At 41.3% G+C, this 27,598-nt stretch overlaps 2 protein-coding genes across 2 annotated transcripts; one reads left to right on the top strand and one right to left on the bottom strand.

The window, feature by feature from the left end:
- The first annotated feature begins 1,138 nt into the window (after window positions 1-1,138).
- On the top strand, window positions 1,139-12,621 carry LOC135522436 (guanine nucleotide-binding protein G(I)/G(S)/G(T) subunit beta-3-like). The gene is made up of 10 exons (XM_064948685.1): window positions 1,139-1,508; window positions 7,363-7,485; window positions 8,741-8,886; window positions 9,448-9,456; window positions 9,975-10,038; window positions 10,262-10,424; window positions 10,585-10,651; window positions 11,138-11,339; window positions 11,606-11,822; window positions 12,012-12,621. Exons 2-10 carry the CDS (start codon window positions 7,429-7,431, stop codon window positions 12,116-12,118), a joined length of 1,032 nt encoding a protein of 343 aa, XP_064804757.1. The 5' UTR covers window positions 1,139-1,508; window positions 7,363-7,428; the 3' UTR covers window positions 12,119-12,621.
- A 616-nt stretch (window positions 12,622-13,237) lies between these two features.
- On the bottom strand, window positions 13,238-24,878 carry LOC135522435 (cell division cycle-associated protein 3-like). The gene is made up of 6 exons (XM_064948683.1): window positions 24,781-24,878; window positions 24,239-24,396; window positions 18,604-18,721; window positions 16,813-17,715; window positions 16,643-16,722; window positions 13,238-13,584 (listed from the first exon to the last, which is right to left on the bottom strand). Exons 2-6 carry the CDS (start codon window positions 24,374-24,376, stop codon window positions 13,492-13,494), a joined length of 1,332 nt encoding a protein of 443 aa, XP_064804755.1. The 5' UTR covers window positions 24,377-24,396; window positions 24,781-24,878; the 3' UTR covers window positions 13,238-13,491.
- Window positions 24,879-27,598: the final 2,720 nt, after the last annotated feature.

Raw genomic sequence — 27,598 nt, 5'->3', positions numbered from 1 at the left:
ACGCTGGTACGCTCACATTCCCCGCCATACCTCTTGCTCCCCCACTCTCTTCCTATCTCCCTCTCTGTCTGTCTCCTGAATCCAGAGTCGGAGCTGTCAGAAAAAGGGGAGTGTCTGTTCGCTCAATCAAGTCCTGTTGCTATTTGACCATGCGAGAGAGAGGGTGGAAGTACTGGGTAAATACTAACTATCAAAAAAGTGTTCAACTAACTATCCACTAACTTATGATTATTTCACCAGAGATACAGTATTGTTTTGTTGAACGGAATAACCTTTTTGCTAACCAAACACTAACAATCATAGGCTACTGTGTCAGCAGTGTGAAGATAAGTTCAGAAAGTCAAAGGGCAATGTAGTGAAACGTCTCTCTCTTTTTCACTCTGCCTGTCTCGCTTACTCACTGTGTTTGTTTCCTCTCTCTCTCCCTCTCCCTCACCCCCTGAACACTTTCTGTATCTCCTTTTTCCTGTGTCTCACTTTTAGCACATTGCCTTTTTGATGCATATTGTACAGTATAATGTAGCTCATCGAGACAATGAAAAGTTCACATATAAAAGTGCCGTAAATACAGTATTATGGACCACACCTATGAACCACGGTACGAGCCTGAGAAAGAGAATGTCCTTCTCAGAGGACAATAGAATCTATTCTATTCTTACACATTTGCTACAAAGCCACATGGGTATCTTCATCAGGTCATTGTTAGGCAGGTTGAAGTGCTGGCCTTAGAGGTTCATTCATGCAGGTGTACTAGAGGAACCGCTCTCCCCTGGTGGCCTGAGATGTGACGTTGTTAACTCACGCGCACACCACTGTCCCCTCGTCTGGTCCCCATCTCCCTGTCTCTGTCTCTGTCTGTGCTGCTGGCTTTTCTTATATTATACTTTTGTCAAGTTTACAAAACACTGAAGCCCCCTGCCAGTCACAGGCTTTCACACCACACCATAAAAAGCCATGCCCAGGAGTGCATTTTTTACTTCATTTTTTTATTAATGCAGGACCGGTTCCTGTCTTTTGACCCCATGACACGTTTGCCCATGTTGTTTGGTGTGCTTTGCTCGCCTCTCTCTCACTCCCTTTCTCTCCCACTCTCTCTGTTTCTCCTCTCTCTCTCTCTCTCTCCGTTTCTCTTTCCCTCTCTTCCTCTCACTCTGTCTCTCCCTCCCTCTCTTTCTCTCTCTCGCTTTGTCTCTCTCTTTCTCCCTCTCACCCCCCTCACCCTCTCTCTCTCTCTCTGTCCATCGCTGGATTTATCCCTTCATCCCTGATCTCTCTTCATCCGCTCCAATCCTCATCTGTTCCTCACAGGAGAGAGAGTGTGTGTGTGAGAGAGAGAGAGAGACAGAGAGAGCAAGAGGGTGGAATATCCATTCTGTTTGTGACAGGAAAACTGAATAAAAAAACTGAAAGTCTAGTAACAGAAGAGGGGTAAACATATGACAACCAAACGGAGGGACCCTGAAAAGTGAGAACAGGTTAAGAAACCCACTGGAGAACTTCCTTATTTGGTGAGTGGGCAGACATATCATTTTATTTTACACCTCAATTGTTGTTTTTGTTTGTTTGTAGTCTTTGATTGGATATGTGAATAGATGTGTAAGTGAAACACTCTGGTCACAGTAGTGCTGTATGGAGCTCTTGGTTGAAACAGATTTGTACATTTTTGTCATTTAGCAGACACTTATCCAGAGCAACTTACAGGAGCAATTTGGGTTAAGTGCCTTGCTCAAGGGCACGTCGGCATATTTTTTAAACTTATTTGGCTCGGGGATTAAAACCTGTGACCTTTTGGTTACTGGACCAATGCTCTTAACCTTTTACTGCAGTGGGCTAAATCAGGGTCACCCAGAGTGATTCTTGGTAGTCTTAAACCAATCTACTTTGAAACAAAAGCATACATCTCACACACACACACACACACACACACACACACACACACGGTTTAAAAAAAATAAGATACCTGCACCATGTCAGATATAGAGTTGAAATGTATTACATTTAGAGTTGGCATCCCAATATTACATCACAGATGACTGAAACGTAGCAGCACTGTTTGACGTAGAAACACAGGATTGTCATCCATTTTTTGTTGTTGTAACATAATCTTTATTAATGATGAAATTATGAAAAATATGAATAACATTCCACCCATGAGGCCAAAGAGGGCGCTTTTGGTAATTGACTGTAGGAAAGGGCTACCCGCTAGGCTACCAGCTGCCTGCTGGCGCCAGATTAGTTTGGGGGAGTGTAGAGGTACTTTTCATTCTGGATTGAGTGTGTCCTGATTTTCTCATATAATCAAAGTGAGTGGGGTCTGTGGGATAAGTATCCATTTCATTTGATAGCACTATGACGAGGGTGCCGTTTAATGGCGACAAAGAACAAACAGTTAATCAATACTGTAAAAATCGATGAATTTTCTCTTTACAACATGGTAGGGAATTTAATTTAAGAAGTATGGAAGCATGGTCAATTCCTTTGAGATTACATGGAAAAAGAACATTAACTTGGATTGGATATATTTATTGAATGTTTTACATATTATCATAACAAGGATTTGCATATGATGTATATATTATAAGGCATGTAATATTACTATTGCACTACTAATGCCCTACTCTGCTTACAGATAATCTTAAAGGAAAATATTTATTGTATCTCCTAAGTGGATTTTTTCCATTGACAGACCGTTTACACATGCAGCTTAATTCTCATATTTTTTCCACTAATTTGTCTTGACCAATCACATCAGACCTTTTCACCTCAAATTTTTTTCAGGGCTGATGTGATTGGGCAAAAGACCAATTAGTGGGAAAACAAAATCCGAATTGGGCTAACGCAGAAGTCCATTTGAATGATCACATCATTTGTTTAAGTGTTGTTGTTTTTTTACCTGTTATGGCTGCGATCCCCGTACAGGGACCAACATCAGGGGAAATTTCAGAGTGACAACTAAAAATACAATTTCGTAACATTAAAAATTCTTGAAAATGCAAGTGTCTTACACCCTTCAAAAGATTAGAATCTTGGTAATCAAACTACGTTTTCAAATTTAAAATAGCTATTACAGAGAACAAATCCCATGCTTTTGTTTGAGAAGAGCAATCAAGAACAGAAACATTTTCCGCCATGTCAGTTTTTACACATTTACATCTGAAGGTAAAATTATGACTTACATTCTGATATCTTGCTCTTATTTCTCTTCCTGAGTATCCCATTGATCAAACGAAGTGCCGTTTTCTTTGATTTAACCATTTTTTATAGCCTAAATCTAAACATTTTGTAAACTATTTGTGCAGTGAATTCCATCTCTATCAATTTTTTACAGAGCATTCTGCGTGATTTGCCCCTGTAAACAATCGTTTACATAGTCATGGTGGGTTTCAGTGCATTCCACTGGATGTTTGCAACACAGTCATACATCATTGTTTTTTTTGCGGGGAGAATTGACCGAAGTGAGCTGATTTGAAGACAAAGATAAATGACTACCTGACGCACCAATAATTTTAGCAAAGCTTCATTGATTGACTATATTTCTGCCCAATGACCACTGATCTTCTTGAAATCTAGCTGGGTAGATAGCCAATGAGCTGAGGTAAAGGCCAGTATGTAATGGTTTGGGGTTGGACCACAATTCCTTGGTTGTAATCGCGCAGGGAACTCCATTTTCTCCTTGATGATCAGAGGGGTTGCTGTAAGGCTTTTTACTCGCAGCTGTATTTCGGAAAGTTGTAGTTTCAACGATTTCATTGAAGATATCCTGGCGAATACTTCATGTACAGCGAAGTCAAGCTCTAAAGTAAAAGTGAGACAGATTGTTTGTTTGAGGAATCTTGGAGTGTTATGATTCAAGCGAACTGAGGAGCTGTTTCTGCAAGCACAGGACGTACTTCTGGACGGGTAAGTGCTAATGCCGTTTTATGAAATATAAAAATATATATTATATTAAAATAAATATTTTTTATTTTTTTTGCAATGTAATGTGTCGTTTGTTTGGGTGTGTATATATATATATATACACACACACACACACACACACACACACACACAACAATGGCCGGAGTTGAATGGAACAACTTAGTGACTGTTCCCTCTGCTCTATACAATCAATACATATCTGTTTATTTTATGTGATGATAAAAGGCTCATACAAATATTTTTTAATGTTTTCTTTCACAGTGATAGCGACTCCGACTGGGAGGCCCCGGTGCCAAGCTGCCCGCTCTACCTGTGCCCCCAGTGGTGTTCATATGCCACAGTTCATTACTGCAGGCATGACTGTGCCTCAGAGACAAAAGGGCACAGCATGGAGGTGTCGTTGTGTTCTGTGTCGCATGAAATGCACCACTTGTTCAGTTTGCCTCTGCTTTATATCAGAAAGAGACTGCTATGGGACATGGCACAGGCAGCAAAATATTATGACGAGGACTTCCAAGGGGTGTGTACTGTTTGTTTTTTTGGTGTTTTTTTTTCTAATATTTTTTTTAAACATTTTTTTGTGTGTGTGTGTGTGTGTTAGAATTGCTTTTTGATATGTTGTATATGGTTATTTGCACTGCTGTATATAGTTATAGGTCATTTCACCAATTCGGCCACTTGGGTACATTTGGGCAACTTGTGTGGGACACCTGGGTTACTTCATGCTAAATGTCATGTAGTTCACCCATTCCCGAAGTTATCATTCTCAAACTTTGCACACCTACAGTTGCCCTCTTGTGGTATCCATCAAAATTATCTCCAACATCCTATCTGACTGTGTGGCTATTCCAGTACATGTGAAAGATGATACTACAACAATAAAAAACAGAAAACGTATGCTCTTTCTTTCTCTTTTATTCCACCAGATCTACTGTGTTTTATTCTCCTACATTCAATTAACATTTTCACAAACTTCAGAATGTTTCCATTCAAATGATACCAAGAATATGCATATCCTTGCCTCTGGGGCTGAGCTCCAGGCAGTTAGATTTGGGTATGTCTTCAGGTGGAAATTGAGAACAAAGGGTTGCAGCCATAACAGTTAAAGAGCATTTTACAGTGTTTTCTCTGATACATCCATTTTGGAATACATTTGATTATCTGCCAGTGGTATCACTAGTGTTGCGGGTGTCTAGCTGGAATAGGTGCTGAAACTTGGTACTTTGTGTTAGACCCTTTCATAGCACTGAAATACAGTTGAAGGCGTTGTCGTTCAAATCAAAACTGAAGTGTCTTGCTACAAATTGGAAACAGTTCTTCGGTCCCATTCTCAGAAAAGCCTGTTTTAGTGCTAAATTCTCACTAAGGGATGGCCACCGGTCACTTTAACATTTTTCAATCTGCCTAATAGTATGTGACACAATACTAATGGCGTGTCAATAGTGAAAAGGTGAAACATTTACAGCGAGAAAACAAGATCGACTTACATATCCCTACAGTCACTAGCTCTAGTTCATTCCCTATTTAATACAGAAATCACCTCTCTCACCCTATTCTCTCCCTTCTCCTTCCCTCTTATCCACCACCACCAGTTTGCCCCTCCCTCTCTCATCTCTCCATCACGCCCCTCTCTCTCTCCACCTCTTATCCAGATGCAAAGAGCAGTCAGTAATCGGATGAGAGCAGATTTGATTCAAAAGGCTTCCTTTAAAATCTCAGCCACTAGGATTTAAACTCACCCTCTCCTGCGTCGCCTCTACACACAGCCCCACCCCATTCTCTCTCTCTCTTTCTCCCACCCCCTCTCTCTCTGTGTTAATGCACTCCACTCTGCGACAACCTCTAGCAGGCATTTAATCACATGCAACAATGGCAGGCCAGGGTCTCAGGGACAGGATGGCAAAAGGGCAATAGCACAGTTGAAGCACTTTTTTAAAAACGGTCCCGTTTTATTGGGTTAGTACTATTTATAAATGTAATTTTCTCAGGGAACCAAATCTATGGCCTAAATCAGATGAAGGCTAGATAAGGTGACCATTGTGGATACTACTCCCTTTAGGTGAGGGAGCAGGACACCTATGAGCGCAGCTAACTTCAGATGGATGCAATCGCCTTAGGGTTAATTGTTTTAGGCATTTCTATATTTAGATGTACGATTTACAGTGTTTTCATACATGCATGTACCCTACAGTCCTAGACAGATAGGAACAGCAAGGAACAACAGAAAGGGAATATCTTTCTCTCTCTGAGTCACTGCCTCTTCTCTCTCCCTCTACCTTTCTCCTCAAACAAATGAGAGGCAAATTAATTTGGTAATGAGATTTGACAGAGACACTTTAGACAAATAGAGAGAGAGAGAGAGATTGAAGCAAAGAAACAGAAACACATCAAAGCCAGGGATATAAGGCTATTCTTCTCCTGGTAGTTTTCAAGGTAAGATAGAGTACGATCCGAATAATTTAATCTGTCACAAATATTATGACAACATGTTATTAGATGTGTGGATGTTACATGAAATGTTATGTGATTGTCATGTTTAGAGTGTTTTAAAGTAAGGGTAATCTTCTGATTTCATAGAGAATAGTCTGATACCATTGCCAGTTTAAAAGTTCCTTATTTGATAATGTGACAGAGATACTTGAGAAAGTGAATTCCGACTTTTTGTCTTTACTGTATAGTGGGCCTAAACTTAGAATATTTTGGTCTGTGAAAAAACTACTCAGTCCTCATTGATTCAGTCGACATGATTAACTGCATCATTAGAGCGCTGTGAAGTGATATCACTGGAATCACAAAAACACAAGTGCTTTCCGGGCTGACGTAAGATTGGAAAGCTTTCAAAGTCTATGGCACTAAAGTGTATTGAGATAGAAAAGGGCAGAGTAAATACGGTGTTGGCTTAGCTAGTATAAGCATGAGGAGAGATGTCAAACAAGAAAAGTGTGAGCCTTAAGATGACACACCATACAGGTTTGAGTTTACAATCAGGGTGGGAAAGTGTGTTCATGTATATGCCGTGTGTGTCATATTAACTAGTTCATGTAGTTGCACGCTTGTATATATATGTGTGTGTGTGTGTGTGTGTGTGTGTGTGTGTGTGTGTGTGTATATGCATATCTGTGCAAGTGAGCTTGTTTGACTATGGGTGTGGGTTTGTGAGTATATGGGTATTAGTGTGAGTGTATGGGTATTAGTGTGTGTGTGTGTGTGTGTCTGTGTTTGTGAGGGTTTGCAAAGCAGTTGAGGGAGGTTTGAATTGCAAAACAGTAGCTAAACAACAAAGAAAGGGTAGACCTTGATCTAAAAAGCTGGTAATATATATATATATATATATATGTGTGTGTGTTGCTGTGTACAGGTACAAGACATTGACATTACAGTGAGAAGAATGGATAATTAACTGATCAAATACCATTTTCCATTTTTTTTCCCTCTCTTCCCCAGGATTACGTCTACTCACCTGATTTCACTTCCTGTCTCCATCGGTGACAACGCCTACCAACCGTTGCCATGGGCGAAATGGAGGAGCTGCGAAAGGAGGCGGACAACCTCAAAGATCAGATCACTGTCAGTTATCAACCAATAATTAAGATCACATTATTGGTCAATAGCACACAGCATCCAACCAAATTTTGACTTCCTCTTTTAAGTCAACCCCTCCCAAAGACACACATGCAGTACACACACATACAGTACATATACAGGTTTTGGAGAGTTGCGGGCGCTGCCACACTGTGCGCACGGGGAGCTGTTGTTGTGGGGGGCTATGTTCCTTGCCCAAGAGCACCACGGCAGGCAATGGTATTTAGGATTTGATACCAGCAACCCTCTATTTGCCAGCTCACTTCCCACCCATTTTCTTCCCGTCAGACCCAGGATTCGAACTGGCAGCCCTCCGGATGCTGAGTCTCCTTTCTAACCGCTCGGCAATAATCAATCACTAGTGTGAATAGAACGCCTGTCTGTGTTCCTTGGATCTCATATGCTAGTACTTTATTAAACTATTTGCATTTTGCTGAACATTTTATCATGATCATCAACCTTAAACTGAACGAGAATCATCATCCTGTAGACCACCAAAGGCCACGTATAGACCACAAAAACCCTAATTAGAACTGGGCAAAAGAGATTTCACCTCAGGGCAGTGAAGTCCTGGAACCTCTTGCCAAAAAGTTGTAAAAACTTGCCAAATAGTTGTTTGAAGAGATTAATTCATAAAATGTATTGAATGACTAGAGTGGGTCTATGAAGTTCTAGTAATATGTTATGTTGTATTTCAATTCATATGTGGACATGAGGTATGTGGGTAGGGGGAAGGGGCTGGGGGTGTTACTCATAATATGTCTAGGTAATAGGAATGTGGAACTTTGTTTTTGTGCTTTAATTTCAGCTTTTGTTGTTTTTCTAATTTCTACATGTTTAAAAAAAAAAATTCTTAAAGGACTCTTGGAAAACTTTCCCTTGGGCTAAAAGAGATTATAATACAATAATATAACATCCTAACTGTTCTGATTCTCCTTACGGTCCAGAGAGGAATCACTGTCCTTCTCCGTATAGGTGTTCATAACACCACAGTCATATCTATGACAACCGCTATGACCATACATCCCCACCCCTGACCGCTCTGTTCATCCAAAAGGCAGGAGGAGAAGGTGTAAACAGCAGTTTTGTAAAATGCAATACGTTTTCTTCTGAGACCAGGTTGCAGCAGTAGCAGCACACCTTGAAAATTACAATAGTTATGACAGTGGTTTTAGCCATATTTAAGTGGACCATAGTTAGTATAACCATAACTTGACCATACACAACCATCACTCTACAGGAGGCCCGAAAGGTAGTGCAGGACACCACCCTGCAGGAGGCAGTTGCTGGGACGACGCTGGTGGGGCGTGTCCAGCTGAAGACCAGGAAGACGCTGAGGGGTCACCTGGCCAAGATCTATGCCATGCACTGGGGCACTGACACCAAGTAAACACACATACACCCACACACACACACAAACAGGCACACAAACGTACACACACGCATGCATACACACACAAATGGACCACTAGCTCAAAGTGGACAATGACCCTTCACAGGCTTCGAGCCTGCAGTCTTTTCCTGAGGATTTCTGGTCGAGTCATTCAAGTATTCATTTAAGTATTCATTCAATCGTTCAATAATTTATGTTAGCTCTATCATTAGCCATTATAGCAATATATATATTAATCTGCTCATCCGTTCATTCAAACATATTGCTGTGACAAATACTGCCATAGTTTAAAACGGGCGTCACGTGGTGCTCTGCGTTTATTGGATTGGTGTGGCAATCCCATCCCTTGTTTTAATTGGATGAATTAGTGGAGCCAGGATACACTAACTGACTGTCTGGCAACACTTTAAACCAACATTACCCCTGAATCAAATAATTATTGCTGATACTATAACTTGAATGTGCACTAACCAACATTTTACCCTTCATGTTGTCCTCTCTCCTTCTTACCTCTCCCTATATTCTCATTTCATCTTATCTCTTCTCTTTCTCAGTTGTAGCAAGTTAGTAAGCTTATTAGCTTCTCCTGGGTTTACAATACTTGGGGTGTCCTACATTTAGTGGGTCTAAAAGACAGCTTTTACTAACTTAACCAGTGCTGGGCTTAGAGGTTCTGTTACAATGCCTCTCTCGGTCTAAACACAATACAACTTTATTGTCCCTCAAAGGGGAACTTATTTGGCAACTGTGAACACTGAACAGACAACATATTCACACACACACTCCTCCATAGTGGCTAGACATAACTACATCGTACACTATATCATCACCAGCATCATCATCCCCATCATCATTTGTGCCGGGAAACACCTGGCAATAGGAAAAAGTGCGGTAGCATTAGTCAGTTACCATGTCATGGCTTTTTAGATCAGTCATAGTGAAGACATGTTGCCATTGAGACAGAATAGTCTATCTATTATCGATGTGTCTATTTACCTTGAGCTGCTGGATCTTTTACTGTACGCTGTCTTTCTCTCTGTCCGTTTCTGTCGCTCGACCTCTGCCTTGTTCTCTCTACCAGGCTGTGTGTCAGTGCCTCTCAAGATGGAAAGCTGATAGTGTGGGACACCCTGACCACCAATAAGGTATGGCGGACTGCGGCTGGGTTTACAGTCTGGGTCTGGGGAGTTTCGGTCATGGGACAGTGTTTTTGCTTGAATATGGCATGTAATGACAATTTACTGTAATATCAACCATATCCAGTAATATCAACCATATACCGTAATATCAAGTGCTCAGATTGACATATGTGCGTTCACACACATACACACTGGTCCACGTGAGGAATCACTGTGCTTCTCCGCTCAGGTGAACGCCATCCCTCTGAAGTCCTCGTGGGTGATGACGTGTGCCTACGCGCCCTCAGGGAACATGGTGGCGTGTGGCGGTCTCGACAACATGTGCTCCATCTACAACCTCAAGGGCAAGGACGGCAACGTCAAGGTCATGCGTGAGCTGGCCGCACACACAGGTACCACACTCATTAAAGACAGCATTACTGGCAACACGTTTAACGATGAGTCATTTCGATCTAACTCGACCTAAGAACATGAGGTAGTATTTATATAGTCTATCCAATACAGCAATCTCTCATGCGTGTTTATCTGATGGTGTTCTCTCTTATTGCCCAGGTTACCTGTCCTGCTGTCGTTTCCTTAACGACAGTGAGATCATCACCAGCTCTGGCGACTGCACCTGGTAAGATCATAGAGATGGGAGTCTCTATGAGTCTTGTGTGCAATAAGGGAGTACAATGACTGACCAGAGATCAGTCCAATCTGTTAATGTTACCATATCATTCTAATTCTATGGCTTATACTGTACCCTTCATTTGATCTGCACAGTCTTATCTATTACTTTTCTGCAATGGTGTCCTAAACATTGTCCTAAACATTGGGGCGGCAGGTAGCCTAGTGGTTAGAGCGTTGGGCCAGTAACCAAAAGGTTGCTCGATCGAATCCTCGAGCTGACAAGGTAAACATCTGAACAAGGCAGTTAACCCACTGTTCCTAGGCCATCATTGTAAATAAGAATTTGTTCTTAACTGACTTGCCTAGTTAAATTATATATATTTTTAAAATTCTCCCTTCTTTCGCAACTCTCTCTTCTTTCGCCATGTCTCTGCCGTCTTCTTTGCCCACCTCTATATCCACCCTCTCCTCCTATTCCGTCCATACGTTATAGTATTCTATGGGACATTGAGACAGGGACAGAGAAGACCATCTTCGCGGGCCACTTGGGTGACTGCATGTCCCTGGCCGTGTCCCCCGACTTCAAGATGTTCATCTCGGGGGCGTGTGACTTCACAGCCAAGCTGTGGGACATCAGAGAAGCCACCTGCAGACAGACGTTCAGCGGCCACGAGAGTGACATCAACGCCATCGGGGTGAGAAACACCAGCATTTATTTGTTTATTGATAGTTTAGTATTCTGATAGATGCATTGCACCCAGCAGTTCACGTGGAAAAAAACTTCCAAGTTTACATATTTAAGGAATATAATATTTACTTAAAAAAATGAATTTGATGCAACTTTCTTGCTCAAACAGTTGATTCGTTTAATGAGGTGAACAAAAGCCTACTACACCCACTCTGTAGCTCTCCAGACCACCAGAGACCACTGCTTTAACCATGTCCTCTCCACTCTTTCCAGTTCTTCCCCAATGGTAATGCGGTTATAACGGGCTCAGACGATGCCACCTGTAAGCTGTACGACCTGAGGGCAGACCAGGAGCTCATCACCTACCAGGACTCAGGCATCATGTGTGGGGTGACCTCCCTCGCCGCGTCCCTCTCCGGCCGACTTCTCCTGGCCGGATACGATGACTTCAACGTCAACATCTGGGACATGCTTAAAGCCGAGAGAGTGGGTGAGTACGCAGGGGGAAGAGAGGGTGACTGGAGGCAGAAAGAGAGGGAGACAGTGTGGGTAAGTAGAGGGGATGGTGAGAAGAGAAAGGAGAATGCGAGTGGGACAAAGGGAGAAAGAATGTGGATGCAATGTAGGCAAACAATATTTGCATCCATTCTATACTGATGTAATTCTCTTCATGGCTCAGGAGTGCTGGCTGGTCATGACAACAGGGTGAGCTGCATCGGAGTATCCTCGGATGGAATGGCATGCTGCACAGGATCCTGGGACAGTTTCCTGAAGATATGGAACTGAGCCAGTCCTCTAGAGAATGAAAAACTAAGAGGAGATAGAGGAAGGGTATCATGAAAAACTGGTAGATTGAAGAGGGGGGGGGGGGGAAACAAAGGAAGCCATGGGTTAAAGAGGTTATTTTTTATTGTGCCAAGTCTTATTCGATTTGAGAGGATTATGATGAGAAAGGCTCGTCTCGTTCTACTTCTAACTCAAGTTTAGAGTTGGGCGGGTGGGGGACTTATAGAAAAACATGATTGTTGTATCAATGAATGATTTGTCAAGGTTAAAAACGGAATTCTAGCATTATAGGAAATGCAGGAAAATATTAATGTCAAAAGAGCAGTTGCCAAAATGGAAACGGTAGAGACTTGGATGAAATAACAGGATAAGATGAAAAAATAAATGACCACTGATAGACTGTAGGTTTACAATAACTAGGTTACATACTTTTATATTCAAGGAGAGTTAAAATGTTTTGTCAGAGGATGAATGTGTAAACATTAAAATTTGTGTCGAACAGATGTTTGGGTGTTGGTTAGAATTCCCTTGTTAGTTCCGTTCCCCCCCCCCCCCCCTTATATTTTTACGGTCACATTTGAATACATTTTTTAGATTGCAGATTTCTACATTAGTGTGTGTCTGAAAGTTGACGCATGTACGTGTAATAGGATACGTTTACCATGAGTTGGGGTCTAATCTTTTGGCCTACTTCCCAATGGCTGGACAGATGGGATGATAAGAGATCTTATGGTGGACTGACACAAAAAGGAAGCTGTACAAAAACCAATATTTCACACTCGTCAGAGGACTGGAGGAACCTCGCCTGGTTGTGTATATCTAAGTGACAGTAACGGCTACACACGTAGTTTGTTTTACCACCTGTTGTGCAAGCGAAACATAACAGCGACTCTGTACAGCACAATATCTCAATATGAAGTGGCTACATTTCATTCCAATGGCATCACACACAAGTGACAAGTTGGACAGCCTTTCTATACCATGAGAACAGACTGGGCATATAGTAAATCATTCATTTAAATTTGTCAAGCCCTTTTCTGAAGGTGCTAAGTAAAGCCATACCTTATGACTAATAAATATGTACCTCCCCCTATAGGTGTATTCCAGTTAACACAAAAATAGATTTAAAGCAAATTTATTTACATAAAAGGGACAGGATAGCAAATACAATTATACAGACACTTGAAATAAAGAAATCATATCGATGGCACTTCCAAAAACAATGTACACATTATAATTTGTTAGCAGTTTTTAAAAAAGTCAGTTAAAAAGAGACTGTACACTTTAAAAAAGGCTTGTTATTAGACAGAATCTTGCCATTGTTCTATACACTGGCCAGTTAGTGTTTGTGCATGTTCCTCTGCAACATCCATCTATCGGTTCTCCTTGTCCATGGACACAGTCAGGACTCTCCGGTCCATCTGACCCAGCCTCTGTCTGTCTGGGGTGGACACCTTGAGCTTCATCTGATGGGCAGGGAGGGAAGAGAGAGATAGACCAGAGGTCAAATAGAGCAATCCTGTTCCCCTGACCCACCAAATAGAGCAATCCTGTTCCCCTGACCCACCAAATAGAGCAATCCTGTTCCTTAGGCTTTAGTGTGCAGACATGAAAGAATGAGATGGCAAGAGTGAGAGATTCAAGCACATGTGCAGATAGTTCCCTGAGGGAAAAGTGTGTGTACATTAGGGCTGGCACAATTACCGTATAACAGACCGTTATGGATGAAAACAGTCATGAAAATAAAATACATTTCTCTTCAAAAAACATTTGTATTATTTTGAAACGAATAGCTGACTGAAGATGGGACTGCCAGACAGTTGAGTCAGTTTCCGAAGTAACATGGGCTCTTTACAACGTGATGAAACTTTGTTGCTCCTTGCTGAAACAAGCAAGGTCTTGTAGCAGAGAATGGGCTTGCAACCTCTGGTTCAACAGTCAAATTGCTGGGGTCAATTGGTAAATACACAATGGCTGCCTGGTATTGTCATGCAATAATTTCCAAGGCAATATAGAATGATCATTCTAATTATCTTAACAGATGTCACCATTTAGTTAAATGTATTTTTTTGTTATGTCAGTTGATGCAACAAATCACATATTGGTGGATACATTCGCAATGGGGTTCCCACTAGTTGGGCAAGTGGCAAAGTCAAAATGGTTAAAAAAATAAAACATTTTGCTTTTTGGTCTTAAGGCCAGGCACCACAGGCAAACCTTGTCATTTTTTTGCTTCCATCTTTCACATTCTGATTGTGATATTTTGCAACTTCCATAAAATGTACAAAAATCTAAGTATACAAATAAAGTATAATTTTATCCCAACGCCGCCAACTACACCTACCATAAATGTCGTTCTTGACAGCATGTTTCATGTAGAAGTTCAACCACTATTTTTTTTTATTTTATTCAAAAGCTTGTTGTTTTCCAGAGCACATTGTTAGCTATTCCATACATGGCTATATCCTTTGTAGACCCCTTTGTAATTTCCTGACATGCGATTGGTTACTGGCATTTAAAAAAGGCCCTTTCCAGCTACCTGATTAGTTAAAATGTCTCAGCACATTTTCAAACAAAATCTCCTGCAAAGAATCAACGTAAAGCGAGAATCGTAGAATATACCTACAGTATGTGAATAAAAATAGGCAATCTCAGTTAGCCAATGCGAGAAAAGCAGTGAATGAAAGAAAATAATTCTGAGCCGCCGATCGAGGCAGTACAGGTAGAGGAGGTTTCCCACAGCAGCACGTTGAGATGCAAATTAGTTGAGATGAAGATAACTACTGTGGCAGTGATCACCCAGACAGCCAACAGTGGCTTTTATTTCACGTCTCAAATAAACGTGTACATTATTTGATTTGCCCTAAGTGCCTAAACACTGGACTGAAAAATCCAGACTTCAGTCATTATAAAATGTGATCTTGATGCATTTACGCTTCCTCCAGGGGAGATGTGGCATTTGATATAAAATGTGGGGATGGTTCTTCTAGCGGTGTAAAAATAATTTATTTCCTTGCTCCAGAAAATGTATTCCAAGTTAAAAACAGTGTGACAGGAAAACACCTATACAATGGGACAGTCACATAGGCCTATGGCGTCATAGGGCAGTAGACTAATGTGATTAGTGAGAAATTAGCTTTACATAAAGTAAAAGTATGCTGATATTTACATAGGGTAAATACATTGTGTCCTGTAGTTATGTCTACTGTCAACAGACAAGTACCCCCCCCCCCCCCCTTTAGTTGCAGAGGGCTACAGTCAATGGAGAGTGCTGCAAAGATAATTAGAAGAGCATACGCAGATATAGACCCAGGAAGAGTTGCTGAAGGAGGATGCCATCATAGACATTAACGTATTCTTCAATGGCTCAAGAGAGGATTCACTTTCAACTGCAGGATCGGTGTGTGTTTTGGTGCTGGTGCCAGCGAGCTATAGAAAATGGTGAAGAGCCACCCTGTCACAAAAACCTTGAACACACACACATATACAGTTTTTTAAATAGAGCGAGGTTGCACAGAAAATGGTACCTGTATATCATAGGATGTCAAATGAAAACTAGAATGTAGCACGGAGGAACCCAGAACGCAAATTTAAAAGAAAGTGTCTGAACTCTAATATGGTTGCGATGCCCCAAAACTGTCTTTGTGGACAAAAGCCGCATTGACGGTGCAGCAGGTAGCCGCGTTCAATGAGGGCGACACTGCTATAAAAACCATGAACAAACTGTGGCTTGACGGCACTTTGGTGACACTTGAGCAATCAGAGGAGTTGAGAGCTGATGCCGCTTCAATGTGTGCAAAGAGTAGGCACAGGGCCCATGACACAGTCAAGCATCACCAGCAATAACTCAGAGGACCTTACATGTGGCAGGCATAGCTGATAAATAATCTGCACATTGCAACAACCATACAAAATCCTTGTATGTGACAAATTGAGCAAAGTGATGAGAATTTGTCCAGAATATGCTCTATTGCTTGAAACAAAATGTATTGAACATGCTAATGTATTTGTAAAAGGTAAATTTTGATATTTACTGGTCAGTTTAGAAGTGATCTATGAATAAGAGTTTAATGTGACATAAATGGTCATATTTATGGAAAGCACATTTGAACTGCATTAGCAAATATTTATCAGCCATTTTCTTAAAATGACATGTTCCCGGTGCACCAATTAATTTCTGTCTTATACATCTACAGAGGCTTTTTTAATGTGTAAATATATACACAATAATATATTGTATTTATGTTTACTTTCAGCTGGTAAAGTTTGTCTGATGAGCAAAGAAAGAAAATAATCCCTATTAAAACGGTGGTGCCTAGCCTTAAGGTAAGCAGTGTGGTTAAGGTTTGGTTTAAAATAAAAGACCATTTTGAAAACCACTTGCCCAGATAGTGACGATTTCACAACGGCCGCATACAACCATTGTTGGCTTGAATGGGGACTCCCACAATGCTCCTATTCAAATGATTATAACGATCTCAAATACCATGACTGTCACAGCCCTAGTGTACACCAGATATATACCTGTGTCGCTTGCTCCCGTGGGGAGTTGGTCTCCTTGAGCATCTGCAGAGGGGAGCGGCCTTCAGCCACGAGTGCCTTGTCTGCCACACGGGAGAGGAAAAGGAGATATTTTTTTAAAGGGGGGGGGGGGGGAACTTGGCTGAAAATGATCAACAAAGACACCCACGTACCTCTCTGCTTCTGTTTGACCGACTGACCCTTGTTCTCATTGGCTACATTCTTGTTTCCAACCTGGACGGAGAGTGGTGAAGAGGACGAGCCCCCCTTGCCTCCTCTACCTCTGGCCCTCACCCCTGTGGCCCCGAAGCCCTTCCCTAGCCACTGGGGCTTGAACACCACTTGACTGGGGCTCTTGGTGTCGAAGGTGGGGCAGCGGATCCCAGTGGCTTGGGGCTGCTGCTGGCTCACTCTGGGGCCAGTGGTTGTGGATGGTACAACAGGCGACACTGTTACAGGCATCATTGGCTCCTCCACTGGTGTTGGGACCTCCACTTTAAGCATCTCTGTAGCAACCGTGACTTCAGTTAACTCTGTAATGGTGGGGATGGATGGTTCAGCCATGGGAGTCAGAGGTTGTGCGGGGTCAGAGGTGACTGAGGGAAGGGAATACGCGTGGTCAGGTTCCTCCTTGTGGAGTTCAGCAGCAGCGTTTTCAGGGAGAGGAGATGCAGGGCTGTCGTAGTGCACCTCGGCGAATGTCGGCGATGGGGCGACACCATCGTGGCAGGTGATCAAGCTCATACTCAGGCGCTTGTGTAGTGAAGACTCCTTGGCCTCTTCGGCTTCCTCCAGAGTCAAATCTGCTTCGACTTCTATCTGGGCTTCGCCCACGAGAACGAAGGGACTCTGGATGAGAAGCATATGACTAGCCACGCTCTGGGGAGAGGGCTGGATCATGTCACCTGAGACCTGTGATGGCTGAGGGGAGAGAAGGGGCTCGCTGGAGCCTAACTCTCCCTCTACCTCTTCCTCCACATTGAAGTTGGGAAACTTGAAGGGCACAGGGGCAACTCTTTCTACAGAGTCACCGTGGAGGAGCAAGCTGAGGCGGTGGGCGAAGGAGCTAACTGTCACTGGAGAAAAAAGAAAAGAAGTTTAAAATAACTTTGACAAAAGCTTTTTGCAATGCACCAAAAGGGCAATGCTGCATCTACAGTTTTGGTCAGGGGTAGCCTCTGCAGAGTCCAACAACATTCCTGTTTTCAAGGTGTTACGGATACAGTTATCCTGTGTGTATCCTGTGTGTGTGTTTCTTTTCTCTCCTTCTCCCCTCACAGGTGAAAATCATCACTCCCCAATCAGTCAACAATCAATCATCAATCAGAAGACACACCTCCTCATATTTCCTAAACCTATCACAGTTCCTTCCCCATGGTTTAAAAACCCCATCATTTGTTTGTTCTAGAGCTCAGCTCAATCTCTCTGTAAAATGCCATGTCTGTAGGTCTCTGTGTTTCACTCTCGCTTTGTGTCGTAACCTCTCTTTTGTTTAAGCACCTCATAGCACTTTGTCATCACCTGTGAGTATTGTTTTTGGTTATGGTGTTTGATTGCTGGTGGAAAAGGGGGAAACCAAGACAAGTCGCCCATGGGCATACACTACCCGTAGGTGAACTTTGTTAAATACACTAGTTAGAACTGGGCGGACCACCCACTGTATTTTTGGTTAGTTAGTTAGCTGTTGTTAAAGTAGGCTAGTCTAGCTTAGGGGTGTTTTTGAATACTTATTGTTTCTTTCCTTGGGTCCAGCTCAGCCCCTTTTCCTGCTCCCCCCCATTACCGTGTGTTTATAAATAAACCTAGAGTTTGACGGTAGATTTCAGTTGTCGTGCTTATTTCGTTCACACTTTTCCTTTGTCACAATAATAATTTGCATGAGTTATGTTACGAGTCTCATTACCATCCCCCCTAGACTGTCGGGCCAAAAGGGATTCGCTTTGCCACTTGGTTAAGATATTTACCGCTCATGGAGTCCTTCATTGGGGTGCGGGTGACACCGACTGAGGGTGACCGAGGGTCGCTGGCTAGAATGGTGCATTCACTCTCCACAACTGGGACACAGGAGACAGTTCCACCCACCTGAAAGATGAATACATTCTTGTATGTATGCATGCATGCACAAAGCTGTCAAGGCAAAAGGTGGCTACTTCGAAGAAACTCATTTTTTGGGTTACTACATGATTCCATGTGTTTTTTCACAGTTGTCTTCACTATTATTCTACAATGTAGTAAAAAAATTAAGAATAATCCTGGAATGAGTAGGATTGTTCAAACGTTTGACTGGGACAGACATTACATACACACAGTACCAGTTTAATCACATTTTACCATCTGGCAGTCCGATTTACGAATCTGGGTTTGGCGGATGCCAGGAGAACGCTACCGGCCCCAATGCATAGTGCCAACTAGAGTTTGGTGAAGGACAAAATGGTCAGAGGTTGTTTTCATGGTTCGGGCTTGGCCCCTTAGATCCAACGAAGGGAAATCTTAACACTACAGCATACAATGACATTCTAGACAATTCTGTGCTTCCAACTTTGTGGCAACAGTTTGGGAAAGGTCCATTCCTGTTAAACCCAGACCAGAAACAGCTTCAACGTCCTGGAGCCAGAGGTTCCAGCACCATCTTCCGATTAGAGATCGGATCCGGAGGTACCTGCGCTGTCGCCCTCTGTTCCGTCTTCCACTCCAGTGGCTTCTACCTCGGGCTCAGATCAGCGCTACCACCATCAGACAGTGAGTCTGCCCGAGACCAGCCCATTCATCATCTACGATGGATACTACAGCTGGCTTGGCTCCATCGTGCCCCACTGCCGTTCGGTACCCGAGGGGGTTTAAGAAACCACTCGAGGCAAAAGAACAGCCAAACCTCTATAGCCATTGCACCAGCTGTCGTCACCGGCAGCTCGATTGTAAGAAACGTCACGCAGCAAAAACCTTGTACTGGTTCTCCAGGATAGCACAAGACATAAGTCTGCTTCCTACCTAACGACATCAGGAAGGATAACTCGGAAATCCCGAAAAGTGATTTTTTAAATTTAAATAAAAACTTTCAGCACTGTAAGATAAAAAACAAATTATGCAGAGGCAGTCTGCATGTTGGCAATGTCAGCAACCACTGCATGCTGGAGGAGCACATCTCCAAATGGAAATTTCAGCAACATGTAGTCTACTGCAGAAGAAAGAAATATTTCTGACATCTGCATAGGTCTTCAGCTCCAACTTGCCTTGGCCCCCATGTTTAGTCTACAGTAGAAGTACGCTTGTCACCTGACAAGTATTGGCTTTTTAGATGCGGTTCCTAAAGCAAAATAATTTTGAAAACATAAACAAAAAGATCACGTTGACCCAGACTGGAAACTGGCTACACAAAGCTTAAGTAGGCTACCGCAAAGGGAATCTGAACGCTGTTCGCTAGAAGAGCCCGGTGTTTTAGCCTACGTAAAAGGGGCCCATTGTATTTCTTTGCAGCACATAATTGTAAAATGATTTATCAAAATTGAAAAAAAAATACATCTAAAATCTAGCAAAGGCATTTTAGAAGAATTGCCTATATAGCAAATACTGAACACGCAATTCATTCTTCATCACGCAGACTTCTAAACTCCCGACTCCATTTAAATGCCAATATGTTTATATTTAATATACTTTTGTAATGCTTTTTGTTTCAAGGATCATAATTACAGTCTCAGGTTGGATGATCCTCGTAATGTGACGTAGAAAATATCACACAAATGCAACCAGTTATTTTTCATATTGGCATTTAATTTCTTTCACTAGCAAATGAGTGAACTGCTGGCACTTTAGAACCCTCTAACATTAGATTGAAACAATTAGAGTTTAGGGTTTACCTTTCCACAACACAGAGTCGAAGGGATTTGTCTGTGCTTTTATGTACAGCTGACAGACGGCAAACTCAGCATCAAACAGGAGGGGCAGACACGGGGCAGCTACGTCAAATAACGATGTATTAATCTCCATGTCTGTTGACAAACTCCATACATGTCTCTGCTGAAGCTCAATAAAAACGGGATGTTAGATTTGCTCAGTGAACTTGGATTGCAATATATAGAAAAAGAAACCCCTACTCATTTCTGCGTACTTTAAAGTCCGATCTCGTACATGGACAGAAAATCACGTAGTTGGTAGGTCTGATTACCCCAGGGTTGTTGGCAGACAACGTAAGTAACTTAAAAGGTCCCCGTAATTGCCCTGAATACCTCTTGATCCTACAGCTATTGTATGCAGTAATCATGTGCCAATGAACCACAGTTATACTGTTAGCACTGAGGTGGAGTCCCATAGAAGGAAGTCCACTGTGTGCAGCTCCAATATAAATAACATGAGCAAGTCTACTTCTGATAAGCTTCCCAGTAAATTAAAAACAAAGGATCCCATAAGTGCTAATACTAACAAATTAACATACGCATAAGAAACAAGGTTCATAAAGTCAATAACTTGCCAATAGAGGAAATCAATATTCTGACTATTTCTGGAAAAACTCACTTGTATTGCTACTGCTGTATTATCCATGGTTATGACATCTACCCGAAAAGACAAATGGGGGCGATGTTGCGGCCTATATTCAGAACCACATTCCTGTAAAGCTTATAGAGGATCTTCGGTTAAATACTGTTGAAGTAATATAGCCTCAGGTTCCTCTGCCTCACCTAAAGCCCATTCTTGTGGGAAGCTGGTGTAGCCCAAGTGCTAAAAGTCAGTATCTGGATAACATGTGCAAAACGCATGTGATCAACAGAGGTGTACTTTCTGGGTGATTTAAATATTGACTGGCTTTCAAGATGCCCACTCAAGAAAATGCAGGAATGAAATGAGCATGTGATCTAAACATCTTTACTACTGCTGCAGAAATTTGCTTTAAAGCAGTATCGAAATCCATAGGTTGTAGTGATCACAACATAGAAGCCATATCTAGGAAAACCAAAGTTCCAAAGGCTGGGCCTAATATTGTGTAGATGTGATCATACAATAAGTTATGTAGTGATTCTTACACTGGTGTCAATCATATTTGCTGGTCTGGTTTGTAACGAGGAACAACCAGACACTGCACACATTTATGAATTGGTTATTCCAGTTACTAATAAGCCTGCACCCATTCAGAAAATGGCGACAAAAAATGTTCAATTCCTTTGGATTGATAAGAAAAAAAAGTTGTTTTTTTGGGGGGGGGGTTGAGGGACGAGGCAAAAGAAATGGAAAATAAGTCCCTGCTGTACAACCGATTGGCAAATGTACTACAAATTGAGAAATCATGTGACAAAAACATATGTGTGTATATATATATATATATATCTCACAACTTTTTTTATATATATAGAAACAAAAATAAATGATAGTATAAAGTGTTGGAGCACCTTACATGAAATTTTGGGCAAAAAGGCACACATTGAATCAGATGGCAATTTCAGTGGGTTTTGATGAATAAGCCAACTCCATTAATGATTTTTTCATTGGCAAGATTAGCAAAGTTAGGCATGCCTGGCCAGCAACAGAAACTCACTAAACATCAAGTATATCTGACTAAATTACAAAAGACAAGTGCTGTACTAAAGTGAGTGTGGAAGCTAAAATTGTCTATCAACAATGGCAAGCCACCAAGGTCTGACAACTTCAATGGAAAATTACTGAGGTTAATAGCTTGCCACTCATTTTTTCTATATCTTCAATTTAAATCCTACGAGAAAGTGATTGCCCTCAGGCCTGGAGGGAAGAAAAAGTAATTCCACTATCCAAGAATAGTAACCCCCTTTACTGGCTCAAATAGCTGACCAATCAGCTTGTTACCAACCCAGATTGCAGATGGAAAAAAGGATGCGTTATGGCTTTACACCCCCTGCTATATATTGTAGATCGAGTTACTTGTCTAACAGAACACTGAGTGGGTTGTTTAATTGAAGCTTCTCCAACATTATCAGGAATTCCCCACACCATTTGTATTGTGGATATGTTGTGGTGTAATAATGTTATATTATGTACTGTTTCGTGTGTAATGTAAGTGCCTTAATGAGATTGAAATCTAGGAAAAGTAGATGCTGCCTTGGCAGCAGCTAACAGGGATCCCTAACAAATACCCACATGCACAAAGCAAGGTCCATAGAGAAGTGGTTTGTTGAGACCGGTGTGGAAGAACTTGACTGGCCTTCAGAGTCTTGAGCTCAACCCCATTGAAACCCTTCGGGATTAATTGGAATGCCAACTGTGAGCCAGGCTTAAATCGCCTAAGATAGGTGCCAGACCACTAGCTCTTGTGGCTGAATGGAAGCAAGTACCACAGCAATATTCCAACAGCTAGTGAAAAGCCTTCCCAGAAGAGTGGAGGCTGTTAAAGCAGCACCAACACCATATTAATGCCCATGACTTTGGAATGAGAAAGTATCTTCACACTACATTGCCAAAAGTATCTCTGCCCTATCATCTCTAGTAATCTTAGTGTTCAATCTAGTAATGTTGGCACAGATGGGGGGGAAAGAAAAAGTGTATTTGATGTACAATCAATTCAGGATGTGAATCAGAAATCACTTTTATATAGAGCCCCACAGTAATGGTGTCATAATACCCATAAAACCTAGGGGTAAAAATAAAAATTGGTTCCAATCGCTTTTCCACCTACAATTTTCCTCCCCAATGGAGGATTTTAGAAACGCTTTAAAAATTAGGGCTGTGCTTCGTGTAAGCTTACCCGAGTGACATTTTGAAAACAATGTAACTCTCGCATAAGGAAGTTTATCAATAGTCAGCTCTATTTACTCAGATTTTAAAATGCTAATTAGGATCAAAGTGGACATCATGCAAAACTACAAATCCCTACAAGGCATCTAGCTGACACCTTTGCTAATAGGTATTGTAAATGTAAAACTTGCACAAAACACTACACAGAATTGTCCCTTTAAAGAAATGTTGCCAATTTGTTAATTTGCTATTACATAACCAAATTAGATAGTTAATCCAGAAATTATTTCCTTTGCCTAGATTCAGCACACTTTTTTAAACGAGGCAAGTCAGTTAAGACCAAACTCTTATTTTCAATGACGGCCTAGGAACCGTGAGGGCAGAATGACAGATTTGTACCTTGTCAGCCCAGGGATTCAAACTTGCAACCTTGATTACTAGCCCAACGCTCTAACCACTAGGCTACCCTGCAGCTACCCTATTACAGATACTCCAGGCATTTGCATTTCTTTATTGGGGGGGGGGGTTAAATAATTAGATTTTGTCACCTGAGCGTAGAGAGCAAGGTCATCAAAAACATCCCCCCAGGGTAAGCCTACATGAAACAGTCCTTCATTTGAATGGTTTCAAAAAATGAATGATGGGAAAACAATTGGAACCATTTCCCTGGTTTTATAACACCTCCACTGTGGGGCTATATTCGTAAAGTACATTTACCCAGAATTAGACTTGGTGAAATGGTGCTGGCAGTTTATAGACAAAATATACAGCCAGAACAGACAGGAATTTACAGACACAGTAAACAGAACAATTACACATGATAGGAGTGTTCTAATTGAATTCAAATGCATGAGTTAAGAGTAAATAAACCATTTTCAAATGCTGGCCCTTGTCAGTTAACGTTACCTGAATGGGTGTGCGGTCAATGGCGACAGATGGAGACCGTGGGTCGACAAGCTGAGAGAGACGGTCGTGTTTGATCCGATGGCTGGGGTCATGTTTGGGCGTTGAGGCCACAGCAACCTTGCTCTCGCTGGATCCCATGACGATAGATGGTTAATGTCCTGAGACAGAAGTTAGACAAAAGTTTACATTAAATAAATAAAGTTAAAGCGAGTCTGTTGTGCCATTCATTGTCTTCTATCTAGCTAACTATCTTAGCTAAAAACGCGTTATTTTTTCAAGCCAGATATAAAAATAAAAAAATACAAATTTAGTCCATTTACAATTATTGTGGATAGGTTGGTAAAAAGTTAGATTGGGTCGGCAAACTTGCTCAATCTAACAAGTCACCTTAGCTAAACTAAAGCCTTCGGGTGGCTAAACTCTAACAATGTTATATTAAAGCTAGCTGCAAAACATGATTCTTGCTCTTCGATTATTTCTATGTGATTCACATGAATCTGCTAGGTAATAAAGTAGCTTTCAGCAAACAATGACTTACTTACCTTGCACGTTTCGCTAGAAGTAAGTGAGTGAGTGTCCTTCCACTTTTTCGCAGCAAAACATGAGGATTTAAATTGCGAAAATAATGTATTTCGCTATTTTCAAACCAGCCAATCAGTGAAGTTGATACCTCCGCCTTCCCAACAGATATTGGCTGATTGCAACTACGACGTCTAAAATGGGCGTGGTTTGCTACTGAAAACAAATTTAAAACCTACAAACTATGGCCTTGCATTGCCGATTTGAACTTGAGCCTCTTGAATGTTGTGCAACGCAACATTATTTGAAAGCAGCATTCTTATCTCGTGAATGGAAATACGTCTGTGAAGGAGCATGTTTGGTTGTGCTATACCCATGGAAAGAGCCCAGAGCAAAATACTATTTATGTGCAAAACCTATCGATAAGTAAAGTTCAATGATGTATATAAACCAATAACGTTCTATACAAAGTAGTCCTTGCAGCAGATACTAATAACTGAATTTACCATTTGCTGTTTTGTGCTGTAAAAGAATCCATATCCTGGGTATTTTTGTACTATTTGGGTCTACTCTACAGCAACTGGCCAAGAAAAATATTAATTTGGGAAATACTATCAATAACCACGTTTACACCCACAGTTTTTATGTGAGTAGAGTCATACCGAATAAAAAATATCAAGACAGCTGTGATGGAAACAGGAATTTCGATACAATTATAAATGCATTTCCTGCTGACGGAATTTCATAGTTTGACATGATATGGTGGGATCTTGAAATGGTGGTGGAAACGCCTTTATGCGCAAATATTGATATAATAACCATAATATCGAGCCACACGATTATATGTTGTATGGTCCTCACACTATGACGAAGGAAAGCACGCAGTTTATTAGGCTACAGATGAAAAGTTATGATGAATTTCACAGGGTGTTGAAACTGCACGGTGATCTTGATACTCCTTTCCAATAAATGTCGAGGGTCTTATTCTGGTGACATAAGCGATGCTTGACTGCGTTTGACAAACACAAATACTGTCGCTGTTATCCATACTAATCTCATTATGTAACCTATATTGCCTACTCGCACTGCATCTGCAAACTGTTGTCTGGAGTCCACATGCCAAGAGTAAGCACATTTGCTGCTTTTCCCAGAACTCCACATTGTTGACACAGAGGCTGCGTTTCAAACTCACGGGCTCCGATTCAAACTCATAAAAGACAGCCTCCTCCACGTACCCTCGCCTTATAACCTTGGGGGAATCCCCGCGGCCATCTATGGTCCCTAAGCAAGGGAAGTTGACAACGTAAGCCTCTAACCCTTTTTGATCGAGTTTGCCAGTGTACAATTATGTTCACTTCGGGGCTGAAACGTCCCATTATTTAATTCGCGAGGATTGTACATCCGCTAAGAAAAGTACGGCAAAACTTAAAACCACCATTAATATGGTATTATTTAGAGTATTGACATCTAAAACCTCAAGACCTCCTTGTTCTTGGGTATTACTGAGAATATCTGTCCGTGGATAGTGAGGCTCGTCCCTCCAAATAAAACGATAAAGAATCTTATCTAAGTCCCTTCACAATTGTAGGCGGTAAATCAAGTGATAACGAGACATAAACCGATCTGGATAACCCTTCAGTTTTGGACAATAAAACATGACCATATAATTAAATAGCTCTCAGTAACCAGAGGTTCAATTTCTTCTTTGTTTTCTATCTTTCAATTTCTTCTTTGTTTTCTAGGACTGTGTTTTACAGGAAGTATATGGAATCCCAATTAAAGATAAGGTAACTTATCTTGGAATTGTTATATGCAAGGATGAAACAAAGGAGTGAATTCAACTCTAACCCCATTATTGAGAAAACAAAGAAGGCCATCTATCTAGATCATCATGTAATACTGTATTAAAATCTCCGCCCCATATTATTTTGGCCAATGGAAATTTAGACATAATTTTACTTATTTTCCTATCGATGTATCTAAATAAAAGTTACTTGACTTATTATTGGTAGCTTAAGTATTTACAACAATGAAATTAATGTGGTTGACATCCACCAATAACCTAATCCATATCCCTGTATTATCTGCTTCATGACTCAGTATATAACCCTTAAAATTTACTTTTAAAATAACTGCTAACCGATTGGTACCAAATGAAAGCCAAATATCATTCCCCCATTGACACTTCCAAAACGCAGTATCTGGGGAACAGGCATGAGTTTCTTAAATTAAATAAAAGTCTGCACTCTTATCCTTACAATACAAAAATAAAAATTTCCTTTTCAAAATATTACAGATTCCCCTGGCATTAATATAAAAAATAGAAATTGACATTTACTATCACAGTGACTATAAGAACAATTTTAAACTTGTATATGTTCACATGAACCGGGTTCTCACAAAATGAAACATTCTTACTAGGTGCAAATAAAACAGTCCTTTGCACCACGCAGGTGGCAGGCCTAAAGTATATTTTTATACTATTACAAATAACATTGCACCATATAGATTTGTAAAACAAATCGCCATCAAGCTAATATTAAGTGTCAGTGTGAATATACCTGCCATAAAAAAAGAAGCTCACACAAATAATGCTCTTCTTTTCCCCAATAAATAATTGTTTTATCAGTTGCAAAGGGGAGTACCCCAAGGTTCAAACCTAGGCCCCACACTCTTCTCAATTTACATCAACAACATAGCTCACAGGCTGACGACACCGCTCACGTCTTGTGCGCGAGTGTTGCAAAATAAATGTAGAGATCTATATTATTCAATTATTGCACCCACACTGCTCGCTCGCTCGCGCGCGCCAACGAGTGTCTACGTTGCCAAGTGCTAAAA

Source organism: Oncorhynchus masou, chromosome 30, assembly GCF_036934945.1.
Source record: "Oncorhynchus masou masou isolate Uvic2021 chromosome 30, UVic_Omas_1.1, whole genome shotgun sequence".
NCBI lineage: Eukaryota > Metazoa > Chordata > Actinopteri > Salmoniformes > Salmonidae > Oncorhynchus > Oncorhynchus masou.
This window is presented reverse-complemented; position numbering and strand designations above follow the sequence as displayed.

Coding starts and splice junctions, on each gene's coding strand:
- LOC135522436 (XM_064948685.1), top strand. CDS start 7,429: ATGGGCGAAATGGAGGAGCTGCGAAAGGAGGCGGACAACCTCAAAGAT. Junction 10,039..10,261: donor ACACCCTGACCACCAATAAG/GTATGGCGGACT, acceptor TTCTCCGCTCAG/GTGAACGCCATCCCTCTGAA. Junction 10,425..10,584: donor TGAGCTGGCCGCACACACAG/GTACCACACTCA, acceptor CTTATTGCCCAG/GTTACCTGTCCTGCTGTCGT.
- LOC135522435 (XM_064948683.1), bottom strand. CDS start 24,376: ATGGGATCCAGCGAGAGCAAGGTTGCTGTGGCCTCAACGCCCAAACAT. Junction 17,716..18,603: donor AATGAAGGACTCCATGAGCG/GTAAATATCTTA, acceptor TTTTTTCTCCAG/TGACAGTTAGCTCCTTCGCC. Junction 16,723..16,812: donor GGTCAAACAGAAGCAGAGAG/GTACGTGGGTGT, acceptor CCCGTGTGGCAG/ACAAGGCACTCGTGGCTGAA.